Below are 14,914 nucleotides of genomic sequence, written 5' to 3' on the forward strand. Positions count from 1 at the left end.
GTTGTAGTACAAACTAGTTTTCTTCTTTTGAGGGGCCTATGTTTATGAAAATAATCCAGGCTTTGGGTAAGGGGTAAAAATTGGAAGTGATGCAATTGGTGTACACGTTGGGTCTTTTTGAACAGAAAAGATGTTGAAACAACTGTTCAAGAACAGAACATGTTCAGAGGCCATGAGCTGGTGGGATCTTGAACAAGTCTCTGAAGAATAGCTATGTGGGTGATTGTCCTAACCCTGATTGCCAGGGGTATTATGAGGCTAGAAGGAAAACTGTGAAGGAAAAAGTAAAGGACTTTAACTAGAAAGACACTCTTATACATGCTAACTCTTTTCTTTCTTTTCCTCCCACAGGCCCTGGATTATTGCCACAGCATGGGAATTATGCACAGAGATGTGAAGCCCCATAATGTCATGATTGATCATGAGCACAGAAAGGTAAAGTGATAGACTGACAGGTAAAGTGATAGACTGACAAGTCTTCTTTATCAACATAATATATTGAACAGCCTATCTTCAGCACTTTATCCCTAGCATCTGTCATAGTTTCTGGTACCTGTTAGGCACTTAACAAATATTTGGTGAGTGAATGAATGAAGAAATCAGAAAATTTAAACTATTATTCATATTCCTAAGAATATCAAAAAGAAAACATTAGTGTAGTGGGCAAAACATTAGTTTTAAGCAGGGAAACTGGCTTCTCATTTTATTTATTGAATAATATCTTGAGAAACTCCTTTTTCATTTGCCTCCTCTTACCTTTACAACAGGCATAATAATATTTGCCTTGCATGCCTCTGGGTTATTAAAAGAATTAAGTGTACACAGTTATGAAATGAATGAAATATTTAGAAAATGCTGCTGCTTATCAGCAAGTGTCATGAGGCCCCTGAGCTCTACAAGTGCTTTTAATGAGAGCTGCGTGCTTTTTAACATTTCAGTGTTATATGGTAACCAAGCGCACTTTTTGTAGGCAGTGATGGTTCTCTGTTGTAGTCTTTGTGGAGGTAGGTGATGTGTTCATTCCACTAATATTTCTTCAGGTACACCCTGCTGCGTAATAGGTATTTTTCTAGAGGCTGGGAATTTATGCATGAGACAAATAGTAAAAAAATTCTTTCCATGGGGAGCTTGCATTTGGGGGAGATTAGTGGGCTAGAAAATTAAAAGTGATGTGGAAGAAAAATAAGTTAGGAATAAGGAACAGTGGAGAGTGTTGGCAGTTTTAAACAAGGGGTAAAGGGAAGATTTCATTGGAAAGGTGACATTTTTGGAGAACCCTTGGAACCAGCCATGCAACCTATGTCCCAGGTGGAGGATATTCCAGATGCAAAAGCCCTAAGGCAAGATTGTGCTTGGCATGTTGGAACAGCAGCAGGATAGAACTGGGACAGAATGAACAGGGGAGAGAGGGGTAAAGAGAACCAGATCATATAAAACCCTAATTATCATTATCAGGCCTTTTCTCTGAAGATGCATAGCTTTTGCAGGGTTTGAGGAGAAGGTTGACATGTTCTCACTTGGGTTTTAAAAAGTTTACTACACATGTATTTCAGAACAGCTAAAATTAAAAATAGTGACAATACCAGATACTGGCAAGGGTGCAGAGAAACTCAGTCTCTCACACATTGCTGGTAGGAATCTAAGTGGCACAGCCATTTTGGAAAATGCCAAACTGTTAATTTATAGTTTTTCAACTTCTTTAAAAATTAAACAAACATGCTTACCAAATAATCTAGCAATGGCATTTATCCCAGAGAAACAAAAACATAGGTCCAGACAAAAACCTATGTATGAATGCAGCTTTATTTGTAATAGCTCAGAATTGGGAAGGGGGAGGGAGTCCTTCAGTGAGTGAATGGTTAATCAAACTGTGGTATGTCTGTACCATGTAGTGTTATTACTGAGTAGTATGACTCAGCAATAAAAGAAAGAACTATTGGTAATACATCAACTTGAATGGATCTCATGCTGAGTAAAAAAAGCAATCTCAAAAAGTTATGCTGGTGATTCCACTTATAATATTCTCAAAATGATAGAGTTGGAGAACAGATTGGTTGCCAAAGGTAAGGAAATGAAGGAAAGGAGTAGCATAAGAGACATCTCTAGTGATGGAACAATTTTATATCTTCTAGTGGAAGTTATATAAATCTACACATGATAGAATTACATAGAACTACACACACACACACACACACGTAAAACTGAAGAAAAATAAGGTCTGTGTGAATTGTGTCAGTGTCGGTTTCCTGGTTTTGATATTATACTGTAGTTATATAAGATATTACCAAACTGGGTGAAGGGCACACACAGAATATCTCCAACTTCCTGTGAATTTATAATATTTTTAAATATAAAGCTTTTAAAAGAGATCATTCTGGTTGCTGTGTAGAGAATAGAGGGCAAGAGTGAAAGCAAGAAGATCAGTTAGGAGAAGGCGCTATTGCAGGAAAACAGACAAGAGATGGTGGTGGCATGGACCAGGACAGTAGCAGTGAAAGCGATGAGAATGGTTAAAATATGGTAGAACCAACAGGATTTGTTAACATTAAATGTGGGATATAAGAGAAACAAGTCCAGAGTGAAAAATGTGGGGCCTCAATGACAAGATGAATGGAATTCCCTTTAGCTGAGAAGGGAAGCTGTAGGAGAAACGAGTCTTACCGGGAATAATCAGAGGTTTAGCTTGAGATGCCTGCAAGATGTCACAGAGGAAGAGATGGCTGGTAGAAGGCATGGGCTAGAGAGTATAGGTAAGAAACTTTGATATGCTGTCTGTGAAGCCACAGGACCAGAAATAGTCATCTAGGGATACTTATAAGAAAGGAAGCACATGGATAGCTCTGGAGCACTTACATTAAGGCATTGAAGAAAAAGACTTAAAAAGTATAACTTAAAAAGTTATACTTTCTTTCATACCTTTTGTTACATTTCCCTTTGTGTACTAAAAGAAAACAATGTATCTAGTTAACAGTGAATTTACCTAGACAGTGACAGAGTAGTCAGGCATTATTAGCTAAACCCTACTGCTCACACTTCAAATCATGGTTGTGCTTTGCACACTAAGCAAAGGTTGCTTCTTGTCCTTGCTAGTACTTTCACACTTTCAAGAGCCGTTTTGTGTGGCTTTTCTCTTGATTCTCTTGATTCACTCAGCAAATATTTTTTATTTTTCTCCTGTGTGGTGGGTATTATATAGAATTCTAGAAATTACAAAGGTGAATAAAACAGCCCCTACTGCCAAAGAGCTTACAGTCCATATTGAAAAAGAAAAATAGAAAACAAATATACAGTAGATAGTTTTAGGTTGTATTAAAGAAGTATATCTGAGGTTCAGGGGATGCTAAAGGCCATGGTTAGTTCTACTTGGATAATTAGAAAAGACTTCAGTGAAAGGGCTAACAAATACTCAAAAGATGAGGAAATGTTCACCATAGGATTCTAGGATGGATAGTGGAGACATTCTGCTCAGATGAGCCATTTAAGAAATTCACAGAAGCACAAAATGAGACTGTCTTTCAGAAAGTCTCACTGGAGCACAAGAATTAGATCATGGAGAACTCTGCATGTCAAGCTAAGTTTGATTTTTATTCTAAATATAATAATAGGTAGCTACTGATGGGGTTTCAGTAGAGAGTGACATGGCCGATATTTTTAAAAGAGTACTCTAATGGCAGTGTGGTGGTAGCCTGAAAGATAAAATTGCTCATGGTTTATTTTGTTTGTTTTGTTTTATTTCTTTCAGCTAAGGCTAATAGACTGGGGTTTGGCTGAGTTTTACCATCCTGGCCAAGAATATAATGTTCGAGTTGCTTCCCGATACTTCAAAGGTCCTGAACTACTTGTAGACTATCAGGTGAGAAGAGAAAGGCAAATAAATTTTTCTGCCTATTTTTTTGCTTATTTTTTGCTTATTTTGTAAATAATTTGCAAAAAAATAACATTTTATGCTCTTGAGTAGGTCATTTATACACACCTCCATGGCTCGCTCTTTTATATAAATGAATGTAAAATATGAATCACCTTAGTTTGTCTATCATACTTAATGTTTTTATCACCATAATGTCAATTTTATATGAATAGATCTGCATTTGATTCTAACTAAAGAAAAAGTATACTTTTCTAGAGATACTTTTTCTAATCAGAAACTCCAGAGCTAGTTTGAGAATTATAAGCTAGGTTTAACCAATCTAAGGAGTAAACTAAAAAAATGTTTTCTACAATTTTCCTAAATTGTATTCTAGATAAAGACCTTCCCCCTACCAAAAAAGAAAAAAAAGTCCTCTTTCTCCTCACAGAAACAAAATCCTTAGGAGTACCTAGTCTTCTCAAGTTTTATTATCAGAACCTTTAAAACTTCAGACTTTGTCCTAGAAATTTCTTTTCTGGGATCTTGAGGACATAACCCTGAGCTCAAACATTTTATGCATAAAAATATTTTTTACAACATTATTTATAAAGGTGAAAAACAAAACGTGATCCCATTAGGGGGAAATTAAAGATTAAATTCTGAAACATTTATGCAATAAAATAATACTTCACATTAAATGGTTTCCGTGGGTTAATAGTTTGAGATGTTCTTATGTAAGTGAAAAATGTAATTCGAAATAGTATGTACAGACTGTTTAAAACTGGGGGGAAATACAGAAGAAGAAACTGAGAAGAGTACATGAAGATAATGGTATTCAGACTTTTCAATGGAGTGATTATTATTTTTTTTAATATCTTATTTTGAAAATACAAGATAATTCATTCTCGTCATTTCATTTATGATGACAGTGATATTTTCTTTAATGCAGATGTATGATTATAGTTTGGATATGTGGAGCTTGGGTTGTATGCTCGCAAGTATGATTTTCCGGAAGGAGCCATTTTTCCATGGACATGACAATTATGATCAGGTGATATATGTTGTTCCCATTAGGGAACTTACTGGTCTAACCTAGGTCAGGCCAGGTCTGGCTACTCTTTAGAAACTGCAGTAGTTTTTACTAAAATACAGATGCCCATTCCCTATGTGACACCTGTTCATTCATAATCTCTGAGGGTGGGGCCCTATAATAATTTTTAATTTATGGTCTATTCAGCCAGCTTGACATTGTTCCTCAGATTGGTGGTTTGGAAGCTACCAGTTTAGCCTTTTGAAATCACAGTTTTTCTGTATCTTTTTAATTTGTGTTGTTTTATCGTAAAATAGGACAGTACCTTAGAATTTCCTAATGTGAGCTTTCACTGGAGTTGGGAATGTTTTCTCCAACCTATTGGTTTATATTGGTAGTTCTGTGATCCTTTTGTCACGTTATACGGATTGAATGGCTGTATATGTCGTTAGAAATATAGATGGTGTTTTTTATACTAGGTCCACTTGTCCTTGAAGATCAGTTAAAATCAGCAGTTACTCCATATCAGGCATCATGCAGGGTTGGGGAATACAGGGGGGAAAAAAAAAAGACTAGTCCTCAAATAGTTCATAGTCTGTCTGGCAAAGGAATCAAACATAAGGAAATAAGTTATAAATATCAGAGTAGAAGTGTAGACAAGGTACAAAAGGCAGTTGTGGTAGGAGTGCATAGTCCAGGTGTACAAAGGGAACTTCCCAAAAGAAGTGACACCTTCAGCTGGGTTGTAAGGGGGGAAAAGCGTAAGACTTCATCAGAGAGACATTTGAAGGAGAAGGAACCAGGTTATAAAGCAGTTTGTTTTTTCCTTCACGTTAAGTAATAGTTTAAGGAATTTTAGGTGGAAATTTTATGAAGTAAATTGAAGTGTAGCATTCATACCTGTAGCCCTGATGATCCCTTTCTGTTAATGTAGCCATAGTTAATGTTGATTTAATCAAGTAATGTGCTTGTCCTGTGGGTTTTTGTCTTTCTTCAATCCTAGTTGGTGAGGATAGCCAAGGTTCTGGGGACAGAAGATTTATATGACTATATCGACAAATACAACATTGAATTAGATCCACGTTTCAATGATATCTTGGGCAGGTAAATCATAAAACAAAATCTCTGCATCCCTGCCTTAAACACTTTGGGTATAAATGGACACTTTGGTTCTTCAAAATAGTTACATTCTCTTTGCCAACACTGCTCAGCTGTCAGTGGTTCAGTGCTACAGCATGCTTCATGGGCAGGCCTGTGATAAAAGCACTGGATTGAATGGCCATTTTCCCAGATTAACAGGAGTCCGCATGTAGACATTATAGTCAGAGGATTCCTATGAAATGAATGAAATGTAGACTCTAGTTACAGCTGGATCAGATATCAAAATCTCTTGATTTAGCTTGCTTCTCCAAACGACAAAGTCCTCTTTAAGAGAAAGAAATAGTAATAGAAAATGCATGCTTCAAAACTACTGTGCAGATGACAGACTCTGAAAACAGTGACTAGACACAATACTAATTCATTCACTGCTTATCAGGTGGTGGACTTTCCTGATGCAAAGGCTTTTGCTGGCCAAATGGCAGAGATACCAAGAATGTATGTGGGGATGGGAAAGAGGTCTGATTAGCCCAGCCACCTGACCCTCCTCACTGTGTAGAAGCATTCAGTCCTGCAAAGTAACCTGAATTATATTTTCATAAAATTGTCAAGACCCAGATTTCCCTTTTCTGCAACACTCCTGTTTCCAATCTCTCCAATTAGCTTTGTTGTCTCCCTAGTGGCAGAGTGGTATAAGACTACTCTCTTGAGTTTTGATCTCTCTCTGCTATTGGCTGGGCTCCCAGCCACTAAGGAAAATGAGGAGTGAAATGTTGGGCTTCTCTGCCCTTTAGTTTGTTTCTCATTCCCCTTTTGACTCTGCAGACATTCCCGTAAGCGATGGGAGCGCTTCGTCCACAGTGAAAACCAGCACCTTGTCAGCCCCGAGGCCTTGGATTTCCTGGACAAGCTGCTGCGATACGACCACCAGTCACGGCTCACTGCAAGAGAGGCCATGGAGCACCCCTATTTCTGTGAGTCCAACTGATCCACAGAGCCTGTGCAGGCTTGCCCAGCAGACTGTACAAGGCAAAGGAGAATATAAGCTGTGAAGAAAGCTCTGAGCCTACAGTCCTACAGAACAGTTGGAATCAATTCTGCCTAGCTTGCGGCACTTCACCCATGATGAACCTTGGTTTCTTCAAATGAGGACGGTGATAGCAACTCTGTTGCAGAATTGTAGGAAGGATTCTTGTGTTACAGAGCACCTGATACGTGATCTCTCCTAAATAAACTGCTTTTCTTACTGTGTGGGTGACACTTCCCAGGGGCTAGTCTGGAGTGGTTGGATTATAACAAACAGCCCTTATCTGTCCTATTTCTGGTAATCATTTATTAGAGAGAGCCAAGGAGGCTTGAAAATCTTAACTATATGAACACCTTGACCTAGGTTTGTGAGTGTAGCTAACTGCGCTTTCTTGGGTGAAAATGTCACTTAGACCCACTCTATCCTCACTGTAATGTTAGCTTCTATGTTAGATTGTTCTTTAGGCAATGGTGGGATGGTTTTGTAGTGAATTGATTATACTCTTACCCAGTCTTCTATACCTGAAGCAGACTGACAGGCCAAGTGAGATGGAGAGTATAGTCTATGGTCATAGCACTAATTTGCACAACCCTATAGTTTTGGCCTATTTGGCACCATGCTTGACCAGCTGAGTTGTGGATGGCAGTAAGACAAGTTCACTCTGATAATATATCATTGTCTAGGCCAGGTTAGATCCTGTTGTCTCATTAAGGCCTAATGGGATCAGTTTTGTTTTAAATGAGCTCTACCTCATCTTCCTACCATTTAGTTTAAGAGGTTGCCTTACCATGGTTTGACAGGAAAGATAATTCTATTTTTTATTATTTGTCTGGTAGTTGCCACCTTAGTTCTGAGAATAATGCAGATTATAAATAAAATGCAAAGAATGAGGGTGATTACTTTAAGTCCGTTAGTTTAATTGTTAAGTATAACAGAACCTAACCTTTCTGTCTCTTTTTTTAGACACTGTTGTGAAAGACCAGGCTCGAATGGGTTCATCTAGCATGCCAGGGGGTAGTACACCTGTCAGCAGCGCCAATATGATGTCAGGTCAGTTCATCGGTAAACTTCCTTTTTAAAAAAAGAAAAAAGGCAGAAGTCAATTATTCTTCCTAGTTTTGGTTTCTGTGGCCTGGTTTGTGGACTTCCTCTTCTCTGTAATGATTACCTTATTAACATACTGACCCGTGTGGCTCTTTCCACCAGGTTTCAGAATGCTTTTGACACGTGGTATACTTCAGTGACACTGCCTTGAGTAGGGTATCGACAGCCTCTTCTAGACCAGAATCCCAGTAATTTCTCACAGAAAGACATGGCTATATATGTGGTTAAAAATGATTTTTTTTTCCCAGAACAATTACAGTGTTCCTAGTAAATTGTAAAGGTTTAAATGAAATTATTTTTCATTATGATTGAGTCATTATGAATTAAAGCAAGATTTTTGTACAGACTGTACAATTATTCAAAAGAAACTATAGGCCCATCTTCTAAGAGTTATACATGTAGGCAACATCCACGTGGGTACACTGTGATAGTGAGGGCATTTACTCAGACACCCTCAAAGAATTGCTGTTTTCCCAACTCTTTTTTAAAGAACTAGCTGCCTTCTAGAATTTATTCTCTGGGTATCTTGCCTGTGTGCAAAATGATGTACATCCAAGGTTACTCATCGTAGCCTTATTTATGACAGCAAAACACTGAAGACAGCTCTCAGGGAACTGGTTAAATAAATTACAGGACAACAATTCAGTAGAATGCTATATAGCCTTAGAAAAGAATGAGTAAATGTTACATATTTTTTTCTGGCTCCAACTTTAGGGTTAATGTGTAATGAAATAAGCAAGATGCAGAACCATGTCCAAGACTAGGAGTGGGCAAAAGTATATAATACTCTTATTTATGATTCTTATATGAATATTCTTATTCATATGTATGTGTAAGATATTTCTGGGAGGATACACCCCAGAAATTGTACCGTAAGTTAGCCAAGTGACAGGACAAGGGAGATTTTTCACTGTGTACTCTTTTGGACTTTTTGGATATAGTGCCTGTTCAAAAAATACAACATTTTGAAAATTGAATAACTGGCTTATTGAAGGCAGTAGGTAATTCTGATCATCACATAGGTGGAAGAAACCAAATGGAAATAAATTCTAAAATACTATTTTAGCTTAGAGATGGGAAATGCTCCTTTCTCCACTGAAAATGACTTCTAGTGATTTTGAATTTTTAGCCGGCAGCATGGTGTACATGAGCTTTGACTCCAGCCATCTGCTGTTTAGAATAGTAGTAGTGACTAGCCACATGTGGCTATTTAAATCAATTAAAATTTAAATCAATTAAAATATAATACAATATAAAAATTAGTTCTTTATTGGCACTAGCCACATTTCAAGTACTTGTTAGCCACGTGTGGCTAATGACCACCATGTTAGCACAGATTACAGAGCAGAAAGTTTGGTTGGGCAGTTCTGCCCTAGATAGACCTAGATTGGAATCCAAGCATAGTTGCCACTTACTAGCTGTGTACCTTGGACAAACTGCTTAAACTCTCCAAGCGTAATTTCTTTACCTGTCTCCTAAATTTATTAGAATTTGCCATTTTAATTTGTGAGGATTTAATTTGAAATTAGTTTAATTTATAAAAATCTAGCCAAGGAGATGCCTTCAACGAAAAGAATTTTTGTGTTGCTCTTGAGGTAGGTGCTGTGAAAAACTGGGGACTACGATTTCCGCGGTTGCTTCTCTGGTTCACTGTCAGATGTTTTCTTTCAGGGATTTCTTCAGTGCCAACCCCTTCACCCCTCGGACCTCTGGCAGGCTCACCAGTGATTGCTGCTGCCAATCCCCTTGGGATGCCTGTTCCGGCTGCCGCTGGCGCTCAGCAGTAATGGCCCCTTCTGTCTCCTGATGCCTGAGCAGAGGTGGGGGAGTCCACTCTCTCCTTGATGCAGCTTGCGCCTGGTGGGGAGGGGTGAAATACTTAAGAAGCACCGTGTCTGAACCGTTGCTTGTGGATTTATAGTAGTTCAGTCATAAAAAAAATTATAATAGGCTGATTTTCTTTTTTTTTTTTCTTTTTTTCTTTTTTTTCTTTTTAACTCGAACTTTTCTTTTTTTTTTTCTTTTTTTCTTTTTTTTCTTTTTAACTCGAACTTTTCATAACTCAGGGTATTCCCTGAAAAATTACCTGCAGGTGGAGTATTTCACGGACAAATTTTTTCTCCTTCCAAATTCACTTTCTCATCACTAAAGAACAAAGATAAACCAGCCTCAATCCCAGCTGCTGCATTTGGGTGGAGATCTCTTCCCATGACCACCATTGCTCCCCCACCATCCCACTTTGGGGGTTTGTATCTCATGCTCTTCTCCAGAGATTACAAAAATATAGCTTCTTGAAGGGAGGTGGGAAGAAAGGAGGAAGGGAAAACTCAACCTATAAGAGCAGTGTCCTGCTAATCACTTACATCACTTTAAAAGTGCTTCAATGGGGTTGTCCTGGTGAATCTAGTGGAAATGTCTTAGTTACATTGAGATGCTGAAAATCTACCCAAAGTGCAGACAGGTCCTGAAAACTTCTGTTCAGTATGAATCATGTCTTACTGACCTAACCCTAAATCCAACTCACTTATAAGTTTAGTCTCAATTTAGTTTAAAATTTTAATAACCTTTCCTCCCAGGTTTCTTACCTTGGTCCTCTCCCCTTTCATCTCCCAACATGCTCTTATAGTTGGTAGGAGGGGGAAGGCAAAATCTTTTTCAGTTTTCTTTGACTTGGCCATTTTGAATTCAGTTAGTTACTGGGCATAACTTATTGCTTTTTACAAAATTAAAAAAACATTGTCTATATAGGTTTCATGCTAGCAACTCTGGGAGCTAATGGAAGATGTGGCCACACTGTTTCATTTTAAGCTTTTACCTTCTTTTCCTCCTACCTTTCCCTTCTGTCACTTGCCATCCAGTGAGAAGGACCTGCCCCTCGGTCTTGTAAATGTATCTGAGAGGTAGGAGCAGGGCCACTGTCTCCAGTGAAACTGAAATGGTAGACCTGTAATTGTGGGAAAACTATAAACTCTCTTGTTACAGCCCTGCCACCCCTTGCTGTGTGTATATATATAATACTTTGTCCTTCATATGTGAAAGATCCAGTGTTGGAATTCTTTGGTGTAAATAAACGTTTGGTTTTATTTATCAAGGTTAGATTTAAGTTCCCTGTGTAAAGGTCTCGCTGGGTGGGTGTCTCACGTTCACATCTGAGGGGCCTGCAGCCCTGTACCATGGAGGCTTCCTAAAGCTCCCATTTTTATACACTCCTCGTTCAACCCATGGTACTGGGCAGGGCAGAGAGGCCTTAAAAAAGCACCACAAGCCAAAGCGTCTCTGGGGATTAAGGATCCTTTGCCATAAAACTTATTTTGTCTCAGCAGTGCAGGGATTGGGGATGGAAAAAGTCACCAGTTTTTGTGTGTTTGTGTGTGTGTAAAGTGGATTTTCCACTAATCCAACCACCTAAGTTTATCAGGTGCTTCACTGAGGAAGCCTAGTTTTTTAAGCACAATAGCAAAACCATCAGCTCTGTATTTTCTCCTGTTATTTCATTACAGTAGCTGCTTGTGGGGACTAGGAAAAATTCTTCCAACATAATTTAAGACCTAAAGTCTTAGTTCCCCATTCTCTTACCTTTATAGAATCATAAGCCTTTCTCACCTAGGCATCATAGATAAACATAATTATTTGAGAAGTTGAATTTAATGAATTTATCTAACTTTGTATCCCATCTTGGCTATAGTAACTTTATCAAGGTGATGGCTTTAGTGAATATAATGGTGAGCTTTAGAGGAAGCTAAAGCCTCCTTTCGTTATAATGCTTCTCAACAATAAGGAAAACATTCTGATTGTGTGGCAGGGTAATTTTCTTCCTTTTGGCCACTTAACCGTGGATATGTATTGTTCTTGACCCTTTTATGCCCTAGAATGCTGTGAGGGTTACCATGTTGAATTTGTGCAGAAGCTAAAAGCACCAGATGTGCCAGAGGTGCAATTTGTAATTACGTTTGCACTGGATTGTGATTTGAACACGACACTTATGACTAATAAATTCTTTCTTTTGAGATGGGGAGGAGGGTTATAAATCAAAGACTTCACATCCTATCCTTGTAGCTCAGAGACTCTAGGTGTAGTAGAGGCTGATGTGGAGAGCTGCAAACAGCTGGATCTCCTAACAGGCATCAGACCTTGCAGGAAACTGAAAGTGAATGCAGAGGACTCTGAAATGCCACCCAAGAGCCTTTTTAAATAAATAGAAGTTTTTAAAATGCTACTTAAGGAGTCACTGCATAAGCATGAAAAAAAGACCCATTTGTTGGGGGGCGGGGCAAGGGTTTACAGAGTAACAACTTATGTGTTGTTGTAAATTACCTCATCTGTATACCTTGTATTGGGACACTTTATTTCTCAGCACTACTTGTGTCTGCACTGACCAGATGGCAGGAAATGGAATGCCAGTATAAGACAGTTGTGTTGGCAATTACTCCGAAAGGTTTTTTAAGTATTTTTTAACTTTGTTTGAAGTGCGCCCCCCCCACCCCTCTTTTTTTAAGATTGAAGTCAGAAGTTCCCCCTCCCCCTCTTGATTTATTGGTTGTAATTGTATTGTAATTGGTAAAACTAAAACAACTGTGCTGGGAAGAAGTTGTGCCATGAAGGTCTTTAATTTTTTTTTTTTTTTTTTTTAAATAAAAACATTTAAACAAATGAAATGTCCCTGCAGCGTGAGCAGTATGCTTCTCCAACCGACACCGTGTGTGATAGATGGCTTAGTTCTTATGTACTTTGAATTTAATATTGGGTTGATGGAGATGTGTAGTGGGATGGCTTAAGATTGATCGAGGAGCACTGAAGTCTGGGAGTTTTTGACATCGAGATACAGTGACGAGAGCATGATGTTGCTGAACAGGACTGGTTTCATTCCTGCCCTTGTCATGTACTTGGCAAATTACTTAACTTCTGACTCTGTTTCATCATCTGTCAAATAGGGCCACTGCTTCCTTGGGATTGAACTAAATGTTAAATGTCTGGCACCTCTTATGCTCTTGATAAACCTAATTCCCTTGGCTCCCTGTTATGGAGGATTAGTTCTTGGTCCTGACTTGGCTAGTAATTCACAGCATAATCTCTCCCTTGGATCTCTCATAACCTCTGTTTTCAGTCAGGGGCAGACTAGGTGAGTTGTCTTCTGAGTTCCTTTTCAGCTCTGACATTGATTTTAGAAGGTTTGGTGCTTAAATGAAAAGGTTTATAGAAATAGCTTGTTCGCAGCAGAAAAGACCAGTGTTGAGTGAATGGCGGGAAGTCCTGTGAAAGGTCTACTTCGGAGATACCCCTAGCCCTGCAGGCACCTTGGCCTGGAATGAAGGTGTGCTGGTAGGCTTATGGGAGCATATTTGGCAGCTTAAGTAGAAACTTTCAAGAGGGCTGGTAAAAGAGGTGAAACTGAGTTTACTCGCTTATCAATGCAAAATTTGTAAATTCTACAAAAGTATACACTGGAATTGCCATGTATTCTTTTTCATTTAAAAGTTTTAAAAATCAATATCAGGAAATGCTGTTATCCCAAATTTCTAGTTTCCTTTAAATCTTCACTGCATATTATCTTCTGGCATGTACATGATGCTAATATTGGGAGATGAAAAGTATGATTTAGATAAAAGGAACCATTCATTGTGTAATATCTTGTATCTGAAATGCCTATAGAACTTACACGAACTTTAATTTCTAACATTTATTTTCATTTTATACATGAGAGAGAGGAAGATTAAATTTTTAGAGTGGACCTATTAGAGATAGGAATATATTTTGTAAAATTAGATCTTCAGGGAATGACTAATTACTATAGCCCCAAACTAGTAGAGAAAATTGGAGATTGGTTGACCTACTTGGGGAATTTTAATTTCCTCTCAGTCTTTAAATTTCATCTTGTTTCACCTATTATCAGGTGTGGTTATAATTAGAACTTAGTGAGCATCTCTTGAAAAATCTAGTTCTGTCACCACTGCCTTCAGATTCCCATCAGCAGATTCTCTCTCAAGATTAGAATTGGATTTGGGTAGCTGTTGAAACATCAGTCTTTGCCTACCTCCCTGCTGGTAATTCTTCCTCCCTTGTGCCTCAGATTTAGGGACTGTGGCTAATTGTTGGTGGCATGCTTTTATTGTGTTATTTTGTTGATTTGTCTCTCCCCCCACCTGCATGTAAACTCCCTGAAGAGTTTGTACATCTTATTAATCTGTGGATCCTTACAAATACCTTTTTTTAAAATGGGCTGGTATACCTGAGGATCGAATGGAGTAGTACAAGGACAATGCTTAGTACCACACCAGACTCATAATAGATGCTCAATAAATAGTAATTTTATCCTTCACTCCTACTTCCACCTCCTCTCTTCCCACCACACAATAAGTTGATGGGAGTATTGTTGCATAAGAGCGTCTCAAGATTAGAAAAACCTTGCCCTTAGGATTTGTAGCTGTAATTATAAGCCACAGGCCCCCAGACTGAATTAACGTGATAAGAAAATGTTTAATGAGCCCTTGGTGAAATTTTAAGTGACTGAAGGCTAAGCAATAATCCCGACCAATTTAGTAGACCAAGATGCTAAAATATCTGCTTTCCACCATATCTGCTTGTCTATAATATGAAATTCAGACTATTCTCTGCCTAGAACAGTTATATAGATATAGAGGGTATCACAAGATAATCTGATTCTGGAGTCAGTCCTAATGTAGACAAGTACTTTCTAGATTGTATAACTTTACTATGATTCTGTGCTAAAAGTAGCTGCTTCAGAGAAGCAACCTGGTAGAACTGTAAATGTCTTGGTTCTAATCAGTGTTCTGTCTGGTGTGTGGTTTTG

At 38.3% G+C, this 14,914-nt stretch overlaps 1 protein-coding gene across 1 annotated transcript in view; it reads left to right on the forward strand.

The window, feature by feature from the left end:
- Positions 1-11,198, forward strand: part of CSNK2A1 (casein kinase 2 alpha 1) — a 44,494-nt gene extending 33,296 nt beyond the window's left edge. Inside the window, exons 7-13 of the mRNA XM_011380105.2 lie at positions 352-435; positions 3,743-3,853; positions 4,797-4,898; positions 5,881-5,981; positions 6,801-6,949; positions 7,966-8,052; positions 9,778-11,198. Of these exons, the coding sequence (XP_011378407.1) occupies positions 352-435; positions 3,743-3,853; positions 4,797-4,898; positions 5,881-5,981; positions 6,801-6,949; positions 7,966-8,052; positions 9,778-9,893 (750 nt within the window). The 3' untranslated portion in view covers positions 9,894-11,198. The remainder of the gene's footprint in view (positions 1-351; positions 436-3,742; positions 3,854-4,796; positions 4,899-5,880; positions 5,982-6,800; positions 6,950-7,965; positions 8,053-9,777) is intronic.
- The last annotated feature ends 3,716 nt before the right edge of the window (positions 11,199-14,914 follow it).

This window comes from Pteropus vampyrus, unplaced genomic scaffold (assembly GCF_000151845.1).
Source record: "Pteropus vampyrus isolate Shadow unplaced genomic scaffold, Pvam_2.0 Scaffold388, whole genome shotgun sequence".
Classification (NCBI taxonomy): Eukaryota; Metazoa; Chordata; class Mammalia; order Chiroptera; family Pteropodidae; genus Pteropus; species Pteropus vampyrus.